The following is an 18635-nucleotide window of genomic DNA, read 5'->3' as shown; positions in this document are numbered from 1 at the left end:
AAACACAAACATACATTTCAAAATGCTAAACACCTTTTTCAACACAAACTGACTCTATCAAAACACAGCAAACCTGATTCAAAATCGAGTCGTTCTGTCAAACACTAGCATTAATTTTCTATTCAATATGAACATATAATCAATCAAAGCGCAATGACTGTCAAAATACTAACAGTTGATGGCATTACAAATACTGTATACTGTCATGTTTCAGTTCTACCACTGGAGAAAATATGAAATCCATTGTTTTTATAATTCAGTTTCCTTTTACTACAGTAATAGAGTAATGCATGTAAGCCATTCTATATTTTTGGTTGAGTGTTGAATGTGTTCATTCTTGGCAACAGAAGTGAGTCATTATTTTATAGAATGTGCAGTACAAAAAAAGAAGAAGAAAGTAACAGAATTGCTCAGGGCAGCTGCTGGTCAGATGAGTCCCCTATGCAGAACTTCAGTTGGCCCCTTGGTTGAAATCTCTTTTTGGGGTTGGGTGTGTGGTGTTGATGTTGCCCTCATAGAGGGTGGGATGGTGTCCCATTGGTAGTTAGTGCCCTACGCAGACCACATATTCTGCATATATGGAACAGTGGTAGAGGAATCGTTGTAGTAAAAGCTTTACATGAAGCATTTACTGAAATTAAAACATGAAATTGCTGCCATTGATCAACAACAAATCCAACATACATGGCCTTTGGTTACTGTTGAAGCTTTTTTTTCCACCACAGAATAAAAAAGCATAAAAAGGTAATTGTGACTTTTTATCTCACAATTCTATTTTTTTTTTTTTTTTTTTTTTTACAGTTTTTTTCAATTGCTAACAAGCATTTAGCAATACTTAAAGTACTTTTTCTAAACTCTTAACACAGCAACACACAAACATCACACAGTTAGCCAAATAGTTAATTTTCTGCCCAAAACCATATTTTGTTATATAAACACAAACTCCACATTTCAAAACGCTAAAAACCTTTTTCAACACATACTAACTCTATCAAAACACAGCAAAACTGATTCAAAATCGAGTCGTTCTGTCAAAACATAGCACTAGTTTTCTATTCAACATGAACATATAGTCAATCAAAGCGCAATGACTGTCAAAATACTAACAGTTGATGGCATTATGAAAACTGCATTACTTGTCATGTTTCGGTTCAAACTGGAGAAAATATGAAATCCATTGTTTTTATAATTCAGTTTCCTTTTACTACAGTAATAGTATAAGGCATGCAAGCCATTCTACATTTTTGGTTGAGTGTTGAATGTGTTCATTCTTGGCAGCAGAAGTGAGTCATTATTTTATAGAATGTGCAGTAGAAAAAGAGAAGAAGAAGAAGTAACAGAATTGCTCAGGGCAGCTACTGGTCAGATGAGTCCCCTATGCAGAACTTCAGTGTCCCCCTTGGTTGAAATCTCTTTCTGGGGTGGGTGTGTGGTGTTGATGTTGCCCTCATAGAGGGTGGGATGGTGTCCCCTTGGTAGTTAGTGCCCTACGCAGACCACATATTCTGCATATATGGAACAATGGTAGTGGAATCGTTGTAGTAAAAGATTTACATGAAGCTTTTACTGAAATGAAAACATGAAATTGCTGCCATTGATCAACAACAAATCCAACATACATGGCCTTTGGTTACTGTTGAAGCTTTTTTCCACCACAGAATAAAAAAGTATAAAAGGTAATTGTGACTTTTTATCAAAAATATTTTTTATTTTGCAATTCTGACTTTTATCTTATATCTAGTTCAGAATTGTGATATATAAACAATAGGAATTGAGTTTAAAAAGTCAGAATTGTGAGATAAAAAGACATAATTACCTTTTTTATTTTCTATTCATGGCAGAAATAAGCTTTTATAGGTTCATCACGTGTAAGGGGAAAACCAAACAGAGATGCACAGTCCAGCACACATTCTTCCTCCTCTCCTCTCCTCTACCTCTTCTTCTCACCTTGTCCTGATTCCAACTTCTCCTTTCCTCCTTCATCTATTCCTCTGCCCTTACCCAGATATTATTTTCTCTCTGCTCCTCTGTGTTGTTCTTCATCCACACTGAACAAATCCGATTCAAAGAGTCCTATTTTACTGTGTATGCATGTAATGGAAAGAAGTTCAACCCCTGACTATACTTCCAACTGAGACTGGAATCTGCTCAAATATTTCAGTGATCTGCTAATTAAAAATGCTTATCAATTGTTTCAGTATGTGTTTTATATATATTTTCAATACTTTTGAGCTGCTGTTGTTGCAGAATTAGAGGTTTTATCCTATATTTAAAGATTGGAACATTGGGTCTTCATTTCTGACTTGCTGTGTTTAAGCATTTGCAAATAAGATGAGCAAGATCCATGATTTTGGTATGAGGTAAGCTTATATGAAAAGAAAATGTTAAGCATTTAGAAACATGTGTTAATTGACTTGCATTTTGTGTGAAAACGACATGAATTGTGTTAATAGGTATGGCCACAACAGATGGATGTTCTGCTAAATGTGTTTAGAGTTTTGAAAATGTGACTACAGATTGGACAAAAGTATGTTAGCAATTGAAAAAAACTGTATTTTATAGAATGTACAGTAGAAAAAGAGAAGAAGAAGAAAGTAACAGAATTGCTCAGGGCAGCTACTGGTCAGATGAGTCCCCAGTGCAGGACTTCAGTGTCCCCCTCTGTTGAAATCTCTTTCTGGGGTTGGGTGTGTGGTGTTGATGGTGCCCTCATAGAGGGTGGGATGGTGTCCCCTTGGTAGTTAGTGCCCTACGCAGGCCACATATTCTGCATATATGGAACAGTGGTAGAGGAATCGGTGTAGAAAAAGCTTTACATGAAGCTTTTACTGAAATGAAAACATGAAATTGCTGCCATTAATCAATAACAAATCCAACATACATGGCCTTTGGTGTCACAGACACGCCAGGCTCCACACCCAATCACAGCGCACTCCCTCACCAGAATACTAATCATCCACACCTTCATCAGCTACACTACAAAAGACACAGCAGCACACACAGTCACTGTCTGGTCTCGTTAATGCATACTCACCTGTTATGCTTCCCTCAAGGACTCCTCTGAAGAATACTCACCTGTCTCCAGCATTCTCCTCGTCTCCCGTGAGTGTCTCTGTGTCTGGTCTGCTCCTCGTCTGCCTGCCATCCACGATCTCTGGAAATCACAAGACAAGTATCAGCTCGACGATCACATCTGCCACGAACTGCATCTGCCATCACTCACCTGCACTCTGCTCACTCTCTCTGGTTGTTCAGTAAACTCTGGTTATATTCCATCAGTGTCTCCGTCCCCTTCTGTTTGTAAAATCTGGTTACTGTTGAAGCTTTTTTTCCCACCACAGACTAAAGTATAAAAGGTAATTGTGACTTTTTAATCTCACAATTCTATTATATATATATATATATATATATGCTTTCATAGGTGAAAAACAGAGATGCACAGTCCAGCACACATTCTTCCTCCTCTCCCATACCTCTTCTTCTCCCTTGTCCTGATCCAACTTCTCCTCTTCCTCCTTCATCTATTCCTTCTGCCTTACCCAGACTATTATTTTTCTCTTCTCCTCTGTGTTGTTCTTCATCCACACTGAACAAATCCGAATTCAAAGAGTCCTATTTTACTGTGTATGTCCATGTAATGGAAAATAACTTCAAACACCTGACTGTGCCTTCCAACTGAGACTTGGAATCTGCTATTTCTCAATATTTAAGTGATCTGCTAATTAAAAATGCTTATCAATTGTTTCAGTATTTGTTTTATATATATATTTTTTTATATTTTTGTACAGGTTTTATCCTGTATTTAAAGATTGGAACATTGGGTCTTCATTTCTGACTTGCTGTGTTTAAGCATTTGCAAATAAGATGAGAAAGATCCATGATTTTGGTATGAGGTAAGCTTATATGAAAAGAAAATTTAAACATTTTAGAAACTCGTTAATTTATTGCATTTTGTGTGAAAACGACATGAATTGTGTTAATGGTACGACCACAACAGACGGATGTTCTGCTAAATGTGTTTAGAGTTTTGAAAATGTGACCGAATGGACAAAAGTATGTTAGCAATTGAAAAAAACTGTATTCCTGCATCTCATTATGTAAACTGGATCTATGACAAAGATCATAAATACATAAGATAAATACATACAACCATAAATACAAAGATCTATAACAAAGAGTTGTCATAATATGATAATCAGATTAAACATATTGGTGCTGCGCTGCTGCCCATTGAAGAACATCTGAATAATGCAGACTAAAAGATAGAAAACAAAATCAGATCACAGAGGAACTTAAACACAAACACTTCAACACTGATGATACAGAACTAGAGAAAACTGGGCTTAAAGGGTTAGTTCACCCAGTCATTAATTACTCTCCCTCACATCGTTCCACACCTGTAAGACCTTCATTCATCTTCAGAAACACAAATTAAGATATTTTGATGAAATCCAAGAGGTAAATGACTCGTCCATAGACAGCAGTATAATCAATGTCCAGAAAGGTACTAAAAACATAGTTAAAATAGATAACATGACTGCAGTGGGTCAACCTTGATTTTATGAAGAGACGAGAATATTTTTGTACTCAAAAACAAACAAAAATAATGTCTTTATTCATCAATATCTTCTCTTCTGTGTCATTCTCATAATGTCCAGCAGCTCTTCCAGGTTCTACATCAGAACGCCGACTCAGTAATGTAAAACATTTCCTTGTCATGGTGAGCAGCTGTCCAATGGGAAACAAAAAAATAAAAAATAAAAAAAAAATGATAAGGTGATAATTAAACGGTGACATGGGGTTAATTTATTTTGTATATTTTAAAGTTCAGGCTTGGGTAAAGTGATGAAATGTCTCGAAACGAGTTGAATACGGTAAAAGAAATCTCACACAGAACAGAATAAAATCGCTAGAATGTAAAATAAGGTAAATGTGATGAACACACTGAACATATTCAATCTTAGCAGCACATGCTGTTGTAAATCCTGCCCACTTGTTTGCATTGTGACACATGCTTCAGTGCTCTGAGAGTGTTTATAGTGCTGTGAGTTTAACACTTCATGACTGAGAGCAGAACAGAACACAATCTTCATCATCACACAAGACAAAAGAACAACAATGAACACAATCACCTTCTTCATCTGGACTCTCACACTGTTTGCTCAAGGTAAGACTGATAAAAGCTGACTCTGGTTTTTGGTGTTCTTGTAAAAGTATATGATGGTAGTAGTTTTAAACAATAATTGTTTTTCTTTTCTCTTCTCCAGAATCCAGAGGAGTGACTCTGACTCAACCTGAAGTTAAAACTGTCCAACAGGGTCAAACAGCTACAATAGAGTGTAGTTTGGATGTTGCACTAACCTCTAATGACTTAGCCTGGTATCAGCAGAAACCTGGAGAAGCTCCTAAACTCCTGATTTATTACATAAACAGCCTTCAGTCAGGAACTCCATCTAGATTCAGTGGCAGTGGATCTGACTATGGCAGTGATTTCACTCTGACCATCAGTGGAGTCCAGACTGAAGATACAGGAGATTATTACTGTCAGAGTTACCACAGTGGTCCAGTGTTCACACAGTGATAAAGAGTGGTACAAAAACCTCGGTCAGTCAGACGTCACAGTGATGCACTGATACAGCTGAGAGATACTGCAGCTGCTGATGGAGGATCACAAACAACACAATGTTTCAAATGCACTCTTGATCATGTGATATTGTTATAGAGGCCATATAATGCTCTTTAACATGTTCCTTTAGTGTATCTGTAGGGTTCATCCATAAGCCCAACAACAGAATCCAAATGTGTGGGTGAAGGTATAATGCATGAAGATCTCTTACTTGAGCTTCTGTAAAGTTCACTTTATTTAGTCTGACTCCAGTTTTGAAAGATTATTACATTTAGACTGTGTTTCTGAACTAATCATATATATTAGTTTTGTATTCATTTAGATATTTGATTATACGGGGTATCCCATACTTTCAGTTATTTGTTCATTAGCGTCCAGGTGTTGCACAGAGTCTCACGTTGGTCACAAAATCACCAGTTTCGATCTAAGACAGGATGCAGGGTGTACAACACTGCATTAGCTCCCTATTACAGTTTTGTACGATTACTTACACACAAAAATTAAAAATAACACACAGTTACTGAAACTCTACACTCAAAGAGCAAAACCTCAGCCCAGATCTGCACAACCATAAGCACATTCTCAGCCTCACACTTTTTGAAAAACACTACACACATTGTTTTTGCACAACACTAAACACACTTCTCTACATCAGACACAGAAATCAAACATAATGTCACTTCTTTGCCATTTCAAGACACTGCTGTCTAAAATACCACCCCTATAAACCAATTGATCAAACACAGCCGTCAGGTGTTCAGACACTCAGGTGCTTAACTGTAAACTCAACAATCAGGTGCAAGTACTTTAAAAGGCAAAAGGTGAGTTTATGTGTCTGCAATAAAATGAAAGGCAATGTTGCAGTAAGAAGGAGAGGGAGAAACATCATTGGACACAGAGCTATTTTTTACAGTTTTTCTCAATTGTTTACACACAAATATTGGTACTTGAGACACAGTGACCTCAACATGTAACTCATGCACCAACCCCCTGAACCAATTCTGCTAAACTACAAGCACAATTCCTGCTTTACACTCACATTGCAGTTCTAAAACACACTTTTTTCAAAACACTACACACAATTCTCTGCATTTGGCACAATTTTCGGGCAGAAAAATCTCTTGTTTTCACAAGGAACACACTGCCATTCAAATATGCACACTGACTCATCACATGGGCAAACACCTGTCACACATTTTTACAATTAGCAAACAGAGCTTTAGCATAAAAGAGCAAAAGGTGAGCTCTTCTGTTTTGGAGCAATGGATGCCAACAATGGAAACAGAGGCAGAGCAGCATAGTTTTTTTTTTACTGTAACTGTATACAGTAAATTCTTCTGTTGTTTTGTACTGTATGTGCAACTTTGCATTGGTTGGGATGTGCACTGTACATTGTTTTTGTTGGAAAAATAAAATATATTTGTTACCGTGTATTTGTGTGTTCTGACTATATATAAATATATATATATATATACTACAAATATTTTACAACACACTTATGTATGTACTGTCTGTAGTAAGTGTAACACTGAATCAAATAAAGACCAAAGTCATTATGATGAATGGAGAAGTGTTTTCCAATCATCATAGTGTTTTACATAGAGCACATCAGTGTTCAACTGGTTCTTATAAATGTCTATTCATATGATGGTTTGTGTGTGTCATTTGAAAACAAAATACCATTTTGAGAAGAAAGAACATTGTTTTGAATGTAAAGTTTCATTTTGCAGGAGAATTGAGGGGTTTTGCCCATTGTGTTTTTTGATTTGTGTGTAGAGTTCTGAGAGTATGAGGCATGCTTTCAGAAAATGTGTGTAAACAATCAAGAAAAACTGTAATGTCCTGGGACAACGTGGTGTTACAGTTTTTCTCGATTGCTTAAACACTATAACCAGGCTTTTGAACTAAAATTTCAAAACCAAAATGTCATTTATCATAAAGCACACCCATTTCCCTAAACTATAAACACTATTCCCCTGTTTTGACACATGAATCAGATTTGTTGAACTGTCACTGCAAAACTCTACACACAAAAACTGCATTACTGTCATGTTACAGTTCTACCTGCAGAAAATATGAAATCCATAGTTTTTATAATTCAGTTTCCTTTTACTGCAGTAAAAGTATAATGCATGTAAGCCATTCTACATGTTTGGTTGAGTGTTTAATGTGTTCATTCTTGGAAACAGAAGCGAATCATTATTTTATAGAATGTGCAGTAGAAAAAGAGAAGAAGAAGAAAGTAACAGAATTGCTCAGGGCAGCTGCTGGTCAAATGAGTCCCCAGTGCAGAACTTCAGTGTCTCCCTCTGTTGAAATCTCTTTCTGGGGTTGGGGTTGAGTGTTGATGTTGCCCCCATAGAGGGTGGGATGGTGTCCCCTTAGTTAGTGCCCTACGCAGACCACATATTTTGTAAATATGGAACAGTGTTAGTGGAATTGTTGCAGTAAAATTGTTGTAGTATGAAGCCTTTACTGAAATGAAAACATGAAATTGCTGAAACAAATCCAACATACATGGTTTTTGGTTATTATGGAAGTTTTTTTTTTTTTTTTTTTTTCCCCAGTATTTTTCCAGTACTGCTGTTGTTGCAAAAGTAAAGGTTTTATCCTATATTTAAAGATTGGAGCATTGGGTCTTCATTTCTGACTTGTTGTGTTTAAGCATTTGCAAATAAGATGAGAAAGATCCATGATTTTGGTATGGGTTAAGCTTACATGAAAAGAAAATTTAAGCATTTTAGAAATGTGTTAATTGACTGCATTTTGTGTGAAAACGACATGAATTGTGTTACAGTATTTCACAATTGCTAAAACACATTTCTTGAAACCATCACTCATTTTCTCAAAACATTAAACACAAATCCAATCTTCAAACTAATTTCACAAAACTTCTGACTCTTATGGCAAAATCAAACAAAGCTTTCAGATCATACACACATTAAGCAAAATATAAACACATACAGATCATTCATTAGACATTACATTAAAAAATGGAAAACACAACATCCAGAACATGAGGTTACAGAAAAAAAGTATATTGTAACACAGTAAACACATTTTGCCATTACATAAAATGTATAGAAATCACAAGTAATGTGAATTTAAAGTATACTGTATGTACTGCAAGTACAGTATTATATTCAATATTATATAGTATTGAATGTCTGTATATACAGTACTTACATACTGCAAACATACAGCAGTCTAAATGCAAATGACTAAAAGGTCAAAGAAAACTCTAAATGAAAAGCATGATACAGTACACACACACACACACTCACACACACACACGCACGCACACACACACACACACACACACACACACACACACACACACACACACACACACACACACACACAGTCAGTGAGAGATTCATTCTGCTTCAGCATCACGTCTTCATGTTGGGTCCGGCCTAAATCAAATCAAGTCACCTTTATTTCAATTGCAATTTATACTACACAGATACTAGTATAGTATAGTCTAGTATAGTCAAAGCAGCTTTACAGTTATAACAGGTACATGATGATCAGTAATGCAAAGAGGGTTCATTTTGGCTGTACAGCTCTAAAAGAAAATAGTGTCATTGTTCAGCTGAAGTCAGTTCAGTGTTGATTCACTTACATTGTAAAGACCATCAATTATTATGTAAATGACTGTAATTATTTTCCTCTATAAAGCAGTTCTGCAGAAAAAAGTGATGTCATCATCTAGGCTAGCTTAGTTCAGTTCTCATCCTATAATGTCAGTACTGTCAGATCAATAATATTGTTGAATATTATTGAATATTGTTGAGGACATTTTCCACATCACAGGCAATGTCGTCTCTTGCCAGGCAAAGGGAAAAACCTGTGCCGGATCCAGCCTTGACAGCCTTGTCTCCACACCCCTTGCTCTTTCTCCTCATCATCCTCTTACACATACTCTTCCTCCTCTACTTTTCAGATTGTTTCCATCTATTGTTGGTATCATCATTCAGCACCTGTGTCACCTGTGCACTCTGAACTGACCTATATTTTATACAGTTGATTTGATCACATCATTAGAAATAAGTGTGAATAATTTTGAGTCATTGTGTTTAAAGGATGACAGCTGTGTTGTAGTTGTGTTTAACTTTTGCCACATGTATTTACCATTTTGCAACACAGTGCAGAATGTGTTTTAGTGAGTAAGAATGTGTTTAGAGTTTTGCAAAAAGAGTGGATGAGATTTGCAAACAGTGTCTTAACTACCTGAACTTGTTTAAGGTTTTGCCTACAAAGTGACTGATTCGACAAATGGGTTTAGGCCACTGAGCATTGGGTTCAGAGAATGGGGTTTAGTGTTTTAGCAATTGTGAAATACTGTAATGGTACGGCCACAACAAACAGATGTGTTTAGAGTTTTGAAAATGTGACACAGAAACGGCCTTACAGTTTTTTTTTCAATTGCTAACATACTTTTGCCCATTCTATCACATTATTTTAATGACAAACGTCGAGAGCGCATCCAAGTGATGTGCAAGCACAAATAGCTCTGCTCTCGATCAGATACATGCAAGCACTCAAACTCAAAGTCTCCTTGCATCAGATGTCAGCGAGAGCATGACTCGCGACAACACTCATGAAAATAATGTGCTTTTGGGTCGAAATTGGCAGATTGGCACCCACCAGCAGAAACATAAATCGGCGCCTGCCTGTCCCAGAGCAAAGATGTGATGCTGGGGCAGAATATTTTTGTTGTTGTTTGGTGTATTGTACTGTACAGTACATTAAGGAATAAAAAAAAATTTGCAAATGTTTACACATGTTCATCATGTGAAAAGTTCAGTGAGGGGGAGAACCACAAGCAACACAACTTATTACTGTTTTTGGTTTTTGGTTTTTATAGTATTGTTTTGAATTTATCTCACCAGTGTGTAAGACTATGTTGTAGTGTGTGTGTTTTTGAGGGCTTGTGTGTGATGTCTGAGGGCAAAGTTTGGTTTTTCAGCAAGAGTGAATGGTTTTGAGTGGAGAGCTTAATTTTGACCTGAAAATAGGATGTTTGGGGAATTGGGTGAGATGTTATGGATTTGTGTTTACTGTTTTGAGAATATGAGGCATAGTTTCAAGAAATGTGTTTAAGCAATTAAGAAAAACTGTAACATCACAATATATGTTGCAATCACGCAGAATGGGGTCCTCCACCAGCATGCCAACTTAGGCTCTTACAACACGGCCCACATATTCACATTTTAGACAGACTACACAAAATCATCACAGCAGAAGACCAAATGGATGCAGAGCAGATGAGATACACTGTCAAATGGGACAATGTAAATTCCCACCTATCTGCTCTGGTCCAAAACTGATTTTATTAGCATCCACAATTTTCACTCAAATTCCTCCCACCATACTGTCCCTTCCTTAAACCCATTGAGGAGGGTTTTTTTGGCATGGAAGGTTTACAATCTCCAGCCTTATTTCAGGATATGCCTCATTCAAGCCATGGAGGAGATCTGTGACCTAATTGATGCAGGGTCTGTGCAAGTGTGGATTCACCATTCAAAAAAGATTCTTCCCTCGCTGTCTTGTGAGAGAGGACATCGCCTGTGATGAAGTGTATGACCAGATCCAGCTCGGCCAAGAGATAATGCTCAGGTGTTTTTTTCTGTTTGTTTGTTTGTTTGTTTGTTTGTTTCATTTAAAATCATGCTTTTGTTTTGTCTCCACAGATGTTTTTGTTCATGTACTATATTGTATTTAGAATATGTTCTGATTTTCAGTGCAAAATGTAACCTTTGGAAAGGCATGGATGTATTGAATGGTTTTACAATGTGGTGAGAAATAAATATGTTCATCAATGTGCAGTACTGATCTTGTGTTTTTTTGTTTGTTTGTTTGCCTGTTTTTTTTGTTTTTGTTTTTTTTTTGTCAATATATTCATGTACGTTACTCTAACAATATCTCGGAAATAATCAAACCCAGACTATATCATGAGAAAAGTATAAATGTTACAAGTGTTTAGGATTGAGCACAGCAGTGTGTAAATGAATCAAACAGAATCAGAATGAACCATGTGTGTTTCATACGGTGTCAAAGTTGGGTTTTGTTAAATGAGTGTAAAGTTTTGAATGAAGTGTTTCATTTTGCGAAATAACTGAGGTGTTCTGCTAATTGTGTGTGTGGATCTGTGAATTGTGTGTAGTGTTTTGACAAAATGAGCCTTGTTTTTAAAATTGTGCTTAAGCAATCATAAAAAAACTGTAAAGTCTCCATGAACCGGAAGTTGCAGCGGACTTTTACTTCAGTGTCCGCTCTGAAATGCCGTTCTGTCTGCCATGACGTCACTTTGATGGCTTGGGTAGAATATTTCCTTAACCAATCCCCTCTAACCGTCAGTCTGCTATGAGAGACAGATGGAGAAGATGTGCAGTAGATCCTTTTCCTATTTAGCACCTAAACTCTGGAACAGTCTTAATAGCCATATTCAGACACACTCTGACAGTTTATATCTAAACATCTCTTTAACCTGGCATGCACTTCACACATTATCAGTTTCTATAACTCAAATCTGTTAAATGATCGTTAGGCTGCAAATATTAGATCAGTCAGAACTGGGAACACTTCCCACAACACACGATGTACTTGGTACACCATAAGAGAAATTACATCTACACTAATATTAGTCTCTCGGTTTATTCTGAGGTTACCGTAGTCGGCCAGATCCGATCGTGTCATCTAGACAATTTCTGGAGAAGGCCTCACTGACACGACAGCCAGAGGCACAGATCCTCAACAAAGACCACAAGAACCAGAAAAGTCCTCCACACGGACCCCTATGGCCAGCTTTGTCTCCATACTGGCATGATGAATCTGATCCAAAAGAACTGGATGAAATATTTTGAATGCTTCCGATCCATAATCCAATACTGACTTGTAATGCAGCCTGAATCATAATCACGCTGCGTTCTTTGGAAATGTCAAGCTCACTGTATTGCATTCACTCATTCTGAGCCTAACAGAAGTGCATTTGTCCATTGCACAGGTGATGATGATGGGCTCCTGCTTGGAGACAGAGGCTATATGGAGACAGGCAGTATTTTATGACAAAACGTGTGTGTCCGAAGAACCTTTAGCCAGAACGTAATTAGTGAGATCAGATGATCTTGCATTTGTCATTTGATCTCAGATGTAGTCAGCGCTTTATGAAAACTCAGGAATCAAAGAACATGAGAAACAAGAAAACACATGGTGTGAAATATTGTATCCTACAATGTGCTTGACTTTCTTATTCCAATGAGAGAAATACACTGTCAATAATTTAAGCATCTCTATATTCAAATGTCAAAAGACATTTTAAAGTTCAATAAAAAAAAACAACTACATTTATCTGAGATGTGAACTGCACTCTCTAAATGAAGTTCTGTAGAATGAAACTTTTATTGTTGCTTCTACTGATTCTCAAAGCCTGATCTGATGAATCTCAACTTGATCATGATGAACAATTGCAGAATTAACAGTGATTAACAATAAATCATTAGAATGTTTATATTATAATATACTGGACAATGTATAATAATCCTGTACATGCTGAACTCATCTCTTTATGCTACAATTTAGCAGTAAATGTTCAGTGTTCATAAGTGGGCACCTTCACTCTGACCTGTGAATCATGACTCCTGCCTCTGTGCTTTGGAAATAGTTATGGATATGATTGTGAATGTAATGCTGATGACTTTAATGCTATCCCTGATCAGTCTGACAGTTGAAGTGAGTTTGTTATGAACTGTAACATGACGACACATTCAGTCAGCTGCAGTATCTCAGTAAAGGCTGTTGAACTGAACTGTTAGACGCTCCATTACTGACACTGCAGTTCCTCACAGTAGAAGAGCACAGTGTGTTTTAATGCTGCTGGAGCTCATGGATGTTGTTCAGTACCAGAGAACTGAGAAATCTTCCACCCTAAACACTGATATTGTGTCATTCAGAAACACAATTAAACCAAAGAGCTGCTGCTGTTTATTACATGAACTAATAATGAGCCCAGAACAGTGTAGAATGAATGATAGAAAGTGTTCAGTGACCTTACAAAATATTAATAATGACCAAATCAATAATATACATGATTCTGTCAATAGACTTCAGAAATGTGTGTTTGACATGTTTCACAGCATGAGGAAGTTGTTAGAAAATGAGTTTGATCTACAGTCTTCAGGATAATGATTTAAATAGAGAGAGTCACTTTGCATTGTGACACATGCTTCAGTGCTCTGAGAGTGTTTATAGTGCTGTGAGTTTAACACTTCATGACTGAGAGCAGAACAGAACACAATCTTCATCATCACACAAGACAAAAGAACAACAATGAACACAATCACCTTCTTCATCTGGACTCTCTCTGTGTGTATTCAAGGTAAATGTTTCAATAAAATTTCATGCTAAAATATAATAACATTATCAACAGTGAATCTTATACAAATATTCTGCTTTTTCTATCAGGTTTCAGTGGACAGGTGACTGTGACTCAAACCCCTTCTGTAAAAACAGTTCAGATTGGTGAATCAGTGACTATAAACTGCAAAACAAACACAGTAGTGAGCAATAACTGTTATGGTTCATATACTTGTATGGCCTGGTACCAGCAGAAACCTGGAGAAGCTCCTAAACTCATGTTTCATTCTGCAAACCGAAGAGTTTCAAACACTCCATCTAGATTCAGTGGCAGTGGATCCAGAACTGATTTCACTCTGACCATCAGTGGAGTCCAGACTGAAGATACAGGAGATTATTACTGTCAGAGTTACCACAGTGGTGGTGTGTTCACACAGTGATAAAGAGTGGTACAAAAACCTCGGTCAGTCAGACGTCACAGTGATGCACTGATACAGCTGAGAGATACTGCAGCTGCTGATGGAGGATCACAAACAACACAATGGTGTATCAAACCTTTCAGAGACTTTATTTATTATGATGTATATGTAAATGTATACGTAAGTAAACATGTAACATACAGTCTTATATCCTTTACTAAACTGGATATACCAGCCTGATCTCACAATCAAAACGTACATATTTAGACGTAAATTAAAACTGTCCAATACGTATGTGCCTTTACGTATTTACAGTGTCTTTTACGTATTATCCGGACATAATTACAGGTTCGATACGTATCTAAATTTACGTTAAAACAACCTCAAATACGTACAGATAGAACGTGTTCTCTGACCAGTCAGTTATCCATAGAAATTTGCTCATGAAGCTGCTTTTCAATGCTTATCTGCTTAATTTATGTTAAATACTTATTTTGTTATGAAGCCTTATGAAATATTAACGATAAACGTTGTGATTCCGTTGCTATGATTTAAAATAAACAATAATCTGACGAAACCAGAAAAGACCGCGTTCCCGACCGGATTGATTTCAGAGCTGCAACAGAATCAGAATCGCTTCGTGGTTGACGTCTTGTTCTTCTTGGTGAGTTTTTAATTTAATTTGTTAATGTATATTTGTGATCTGTTTTATGAAATATATTCTTAAGTACTCAGCTGTTGTTTTTTTTATCTGGTAACAAGTGGTTTTTAGCTGGTAATCGAAAAAGTGCATCGACTCTGAAGTGATGCTAGGTTTTAGCATTGGATTACGTTAGTCATTAACACTAATGGGTATTATTATTAATCTAATTTAAATTAATGTTTTTGATGCATTTGTTGTGTTTTTTTATTTTTTTTTTAATTTTCTCAGATCAAACTTTTTATGACACTATGGCGCATAATGATAAAGAATTAAACGAACTTCTCAGAAAAGGACGCGCTGTTGCTGTATCCCTCGGAAGCGTTTATGATCGCACCCAAATGGATGCTGTCGTTAAAGAAGGCCACACTGACCCTGCCAAAATGAACCTGGATCAATGCATCAAACAAGGTCAAACAGTTATTAAAAGTCTTGACAATGCCAGTTCAATAAATAACCTGGATCATCTTTTACAAGAGTCCATCGAGCTGTTTGGACAACCAAACCAAAATGGCCCAAAGGTTAGTCTTTTTGAACATCCAAACTTTACGGCAATCATTATATAACATTAGACTGAAAATTATGAAATATTGGTGGAACAACGGATACCATTTATTTAAAAATATTGTATTATGTTATAAAATTTTAAGATTACGACATTCCTAATCCTATTAATCTTGAAGTGCAAAACAAAGTGTCAAGTTTTTGTAACAGAACATGAAACATTAGAGTCTTAATGATGCACAGATATAGTTTAATGTTTGAAATTTGCAGGCAAAGAAGAAAAAAAGGACCCAGTCCAGTGGTAAAATCAGATATAAAATCAGAGAGAAGTCACGTCCAAAACAAGCAACGCCTTCTACTTCACATGGTAAGGTTTTGTTGACCTAAACGATAACTTATTGTATTGTGAAGCATTAGTTTTGAAATGCGATGTTTTGACTCACTTTTACATGCATTAATCAGATTCAAGAGTTAAATCAAGGCCATGTCTAAAGCCAACAGAATTTCATCATGACCAGGGTCCAGATCATGGTTAGTCATAATTAAGATTATTACCTTTTAACATTTATTATTTTGCATATAAATAACTATATATTTTTATGATGTACTACAATAAGATGCAGTTGCCCCATATGATTAAGATTTATGACACTGCTATAAAAATAGTGTCCACAAATGCTTTGCTTAAGTGTTAAAATGACCTTTTTTTTTCACATTAGATCAACCGTGCCTGACATTGCAACAAAAAGCAATGCTCTGTTGTAAAGTTACTTAAAGAGCAGCACTGCATCATTAGACGAAACTATTTTGCATAATTGTGACTTTTTCCTTGAACTTTTTCTTTTCTCCGGGTTGTGACAGATTCTCTTCTAAATGAGCTGCAAGACCTTCTGTCAGCTGCTAGCTTTAACATTCATTCTGAGAATACCCCACACTTAGCATCACTGCACTGGGGCACAAGGACAGCAGCTTCATCAGAGAGATGGAGGGAGGCGAGACCCTCCTTAATCATCAATAAGTTTATAACAGAGCATAGCAAGGTACAGCAGTGTTCGGAGTGCAAGGCAAAGGTGGCAGTGGTCAAATGCAAAGACTGTTTGCCTCATCAGTATATGTGCATCGACTGTGACCTCGCTATACACAGTAAACAAGTATCCCACAATAGAAGCACCATGATTTCAGGGTTCCACATGGCTGTTCCTCATATTGATCATAAATAATATTGATGATTATTTATTTATCGCTCTGTGCTTTGATTTGGATGTCGAACAGAGGCCATCTCTTCTCTAATATCAATGTTATCTTCTGATGTTCCAAGTAACTGACACGTGTTGTAAAAGGTCTGAAGAGCTAGTTTTAGGCTATGTTTGATTTTCCACTGCTATAGAAAGCTAAACTAAAATCATATCTGTGTGTGAAATGCGCTATACAAATAAACTTATCTAATAACAAGCACACACTGTTAAAAATAATTTGATATGCATGCAAAAAGGTTTCTGTCCTACAGCATTTTTTCTACTTTACCACAGTAAAGATTGTGAATATAATAGAACCAATTAAAAGCAAATCAACTTTTATAACCCCCTGCGGAAATGAGTGTGACATGAGTGAAGATTTAGGAAAAGAAATGAGACACCATGTCCATGGAATAGCTAATATCGTTAAATATGCTGCTGATAATCAGGTGAACGTAACACAAAGCCGACAAAGCTTGAATTGATTGGCTCACGTACCTCCAACGTTTCTATGGCTGTGATGTAACATTTTATTATTTCTTTTGTAAACAAAGCTTTGTGCTTCACTCCTGTCATAATATTCACTTTAAACAGTATTCACATAAAAAAGTGTTTTGATGTATCACTGCCGGTGCTACTCATTGTCAGACTTCCATTTTAATTTAATTTTTTGATGGTTTTCAATGAACTTGTGAATTTATGCATTGACACTTTGTTTTTATGTTTTTTGTTTTTTATTGTAGATCGACTCTTACCAGTGGCACTTCCTAATTCCATATGTAGATGTGGAGAAGAAAAGTACACTGTTGGAATTGGGAAGTCTGTTACTGTAATCAACATGAAGGGTATGTGTTTAGCATATACTAAAATATGCCCTGTTTAATAAACATGTGCATGTTTATTATCAGAAAATTGTTATATGTATGTATTCTGCTTTTTTAAAAAATGGCTTTGGTGTTATTTACCATGTCATACAACACAAACACATCTGTACAGGACAGTTGAAAGGTTTTACTGGATCTTGTAGTTAAAGGGTTATTTGACCTCAAAATTAAGTTTCTGTCATTTATTACTCACCCTCATGTCATTCCAAAACCATAAGACTATCATTCATCTTCAGAACACAAATGAAGATCTTTTTGATGAAATAGATGCTCAGGATGCTCGCTCTTCTGGAAGCTCAAAAGTGCTGCATAACCAATGAGGTTCACTCTTGTGTGTTTTGCAGCACGATTGAGCTTCTGGAAGAGGTTTGTTCTTATGCGTTATTCATGTTCAGTTGAGCTTCTGCTTATTTTCACTGATCAATGTTTATATGAAAGTAAATGCCTAAATTAAATCTGTTCATCATAACAAGCGATCGATTCTCTTCAGAAAATTTTGACTAAACCACTCTATTCATATGGATTAGATTTCCGATCTCTTTATGAACTTTCTGAAGTGTCAAAATTACAGTTACAAAGTCAGTCAATGGAAGGAAATCTGACCACATTCTTTCATCAGAAAGACCTTCATTTGTGTTCTAAAGATGAACGAAAGCCTTATGGGTTTGGAACGACATGAGTAGGGTTGGGTACCGTTCACATTTTAACCGGTACCTCTACCGTTTCTCGCGCTGTTCTGAATCTCTGCTGTTTAGTGCTGCGTTTGGACACGTGCCATGAGTTTACACGTTTTCTCAGCACAGTATCACAAAAGTGTTTTCATTTTCCCCATGATGTTGTCAGAGCTAAAGTTTGACTAACAACACATGGAAAATATGACTGACAATATTTAATATGTAAGAACATGTG

The 18635-nt window shown here is 36.4% G+C and overlaps 1 protein-coding gene and 1 gene segment (V, D, J or C); both read left to right on the top strand.

The window, feature by feature from the left end:
- The first annotated feature begins 4606 nt into the window (after positions 1–4606).
- Positions 4607–5679, top strand: LOC125280059. The segment is given in 2 exon segments: positions 4607–5167; positions 5268–5679. Coding segments are annotated over 2 exon segments (363 nt in total).
- An 8762-nt stretch (positions 5680–14441) lies between these two features.
- Positions 14442–17856, top strand: LOC125280038. The gene is made up of 5 exons (XM_048210346.1): positions 14442–15624; positions 15878–15974; positions 16070–16138; positions 16469–16647; positions 17586–17856. Exons 1-5 carry the CDS (start codon positions 15283–15285, stop codon positions 17673–17675), a joined length of 777 nt encoding a protein of 258 aa, XP_048066303.1. The 5' UTR covers positions 14442–15282; the 3' UTR covers positions 17676–17856.
- The last annotated feature ends 779 nt before the right edge of the window (positions 17857–18635 follow it).

Source organism: Megalobrama amblycephala, linkage group LG1 (genome assembly GCF_018812025.1).
Source record: "Megalobrama amblycephala isolate DHTTF-2021 linkage group LG1, ASM1881202v1, whole genome shotgun sequence".
In the NCBI taxonomy this organism is placed as follows: Eukaryota; Metazoa; Chordata; class Actinopteri; order Cypriniformes; family Xenocyprididae; genus Megalobrama; species Megalobrama amblycephala.
Note: the sequence above shows the minus strand (reverse complement) of the source record. Positions and strands in the feature narration are given on the sequence as shown.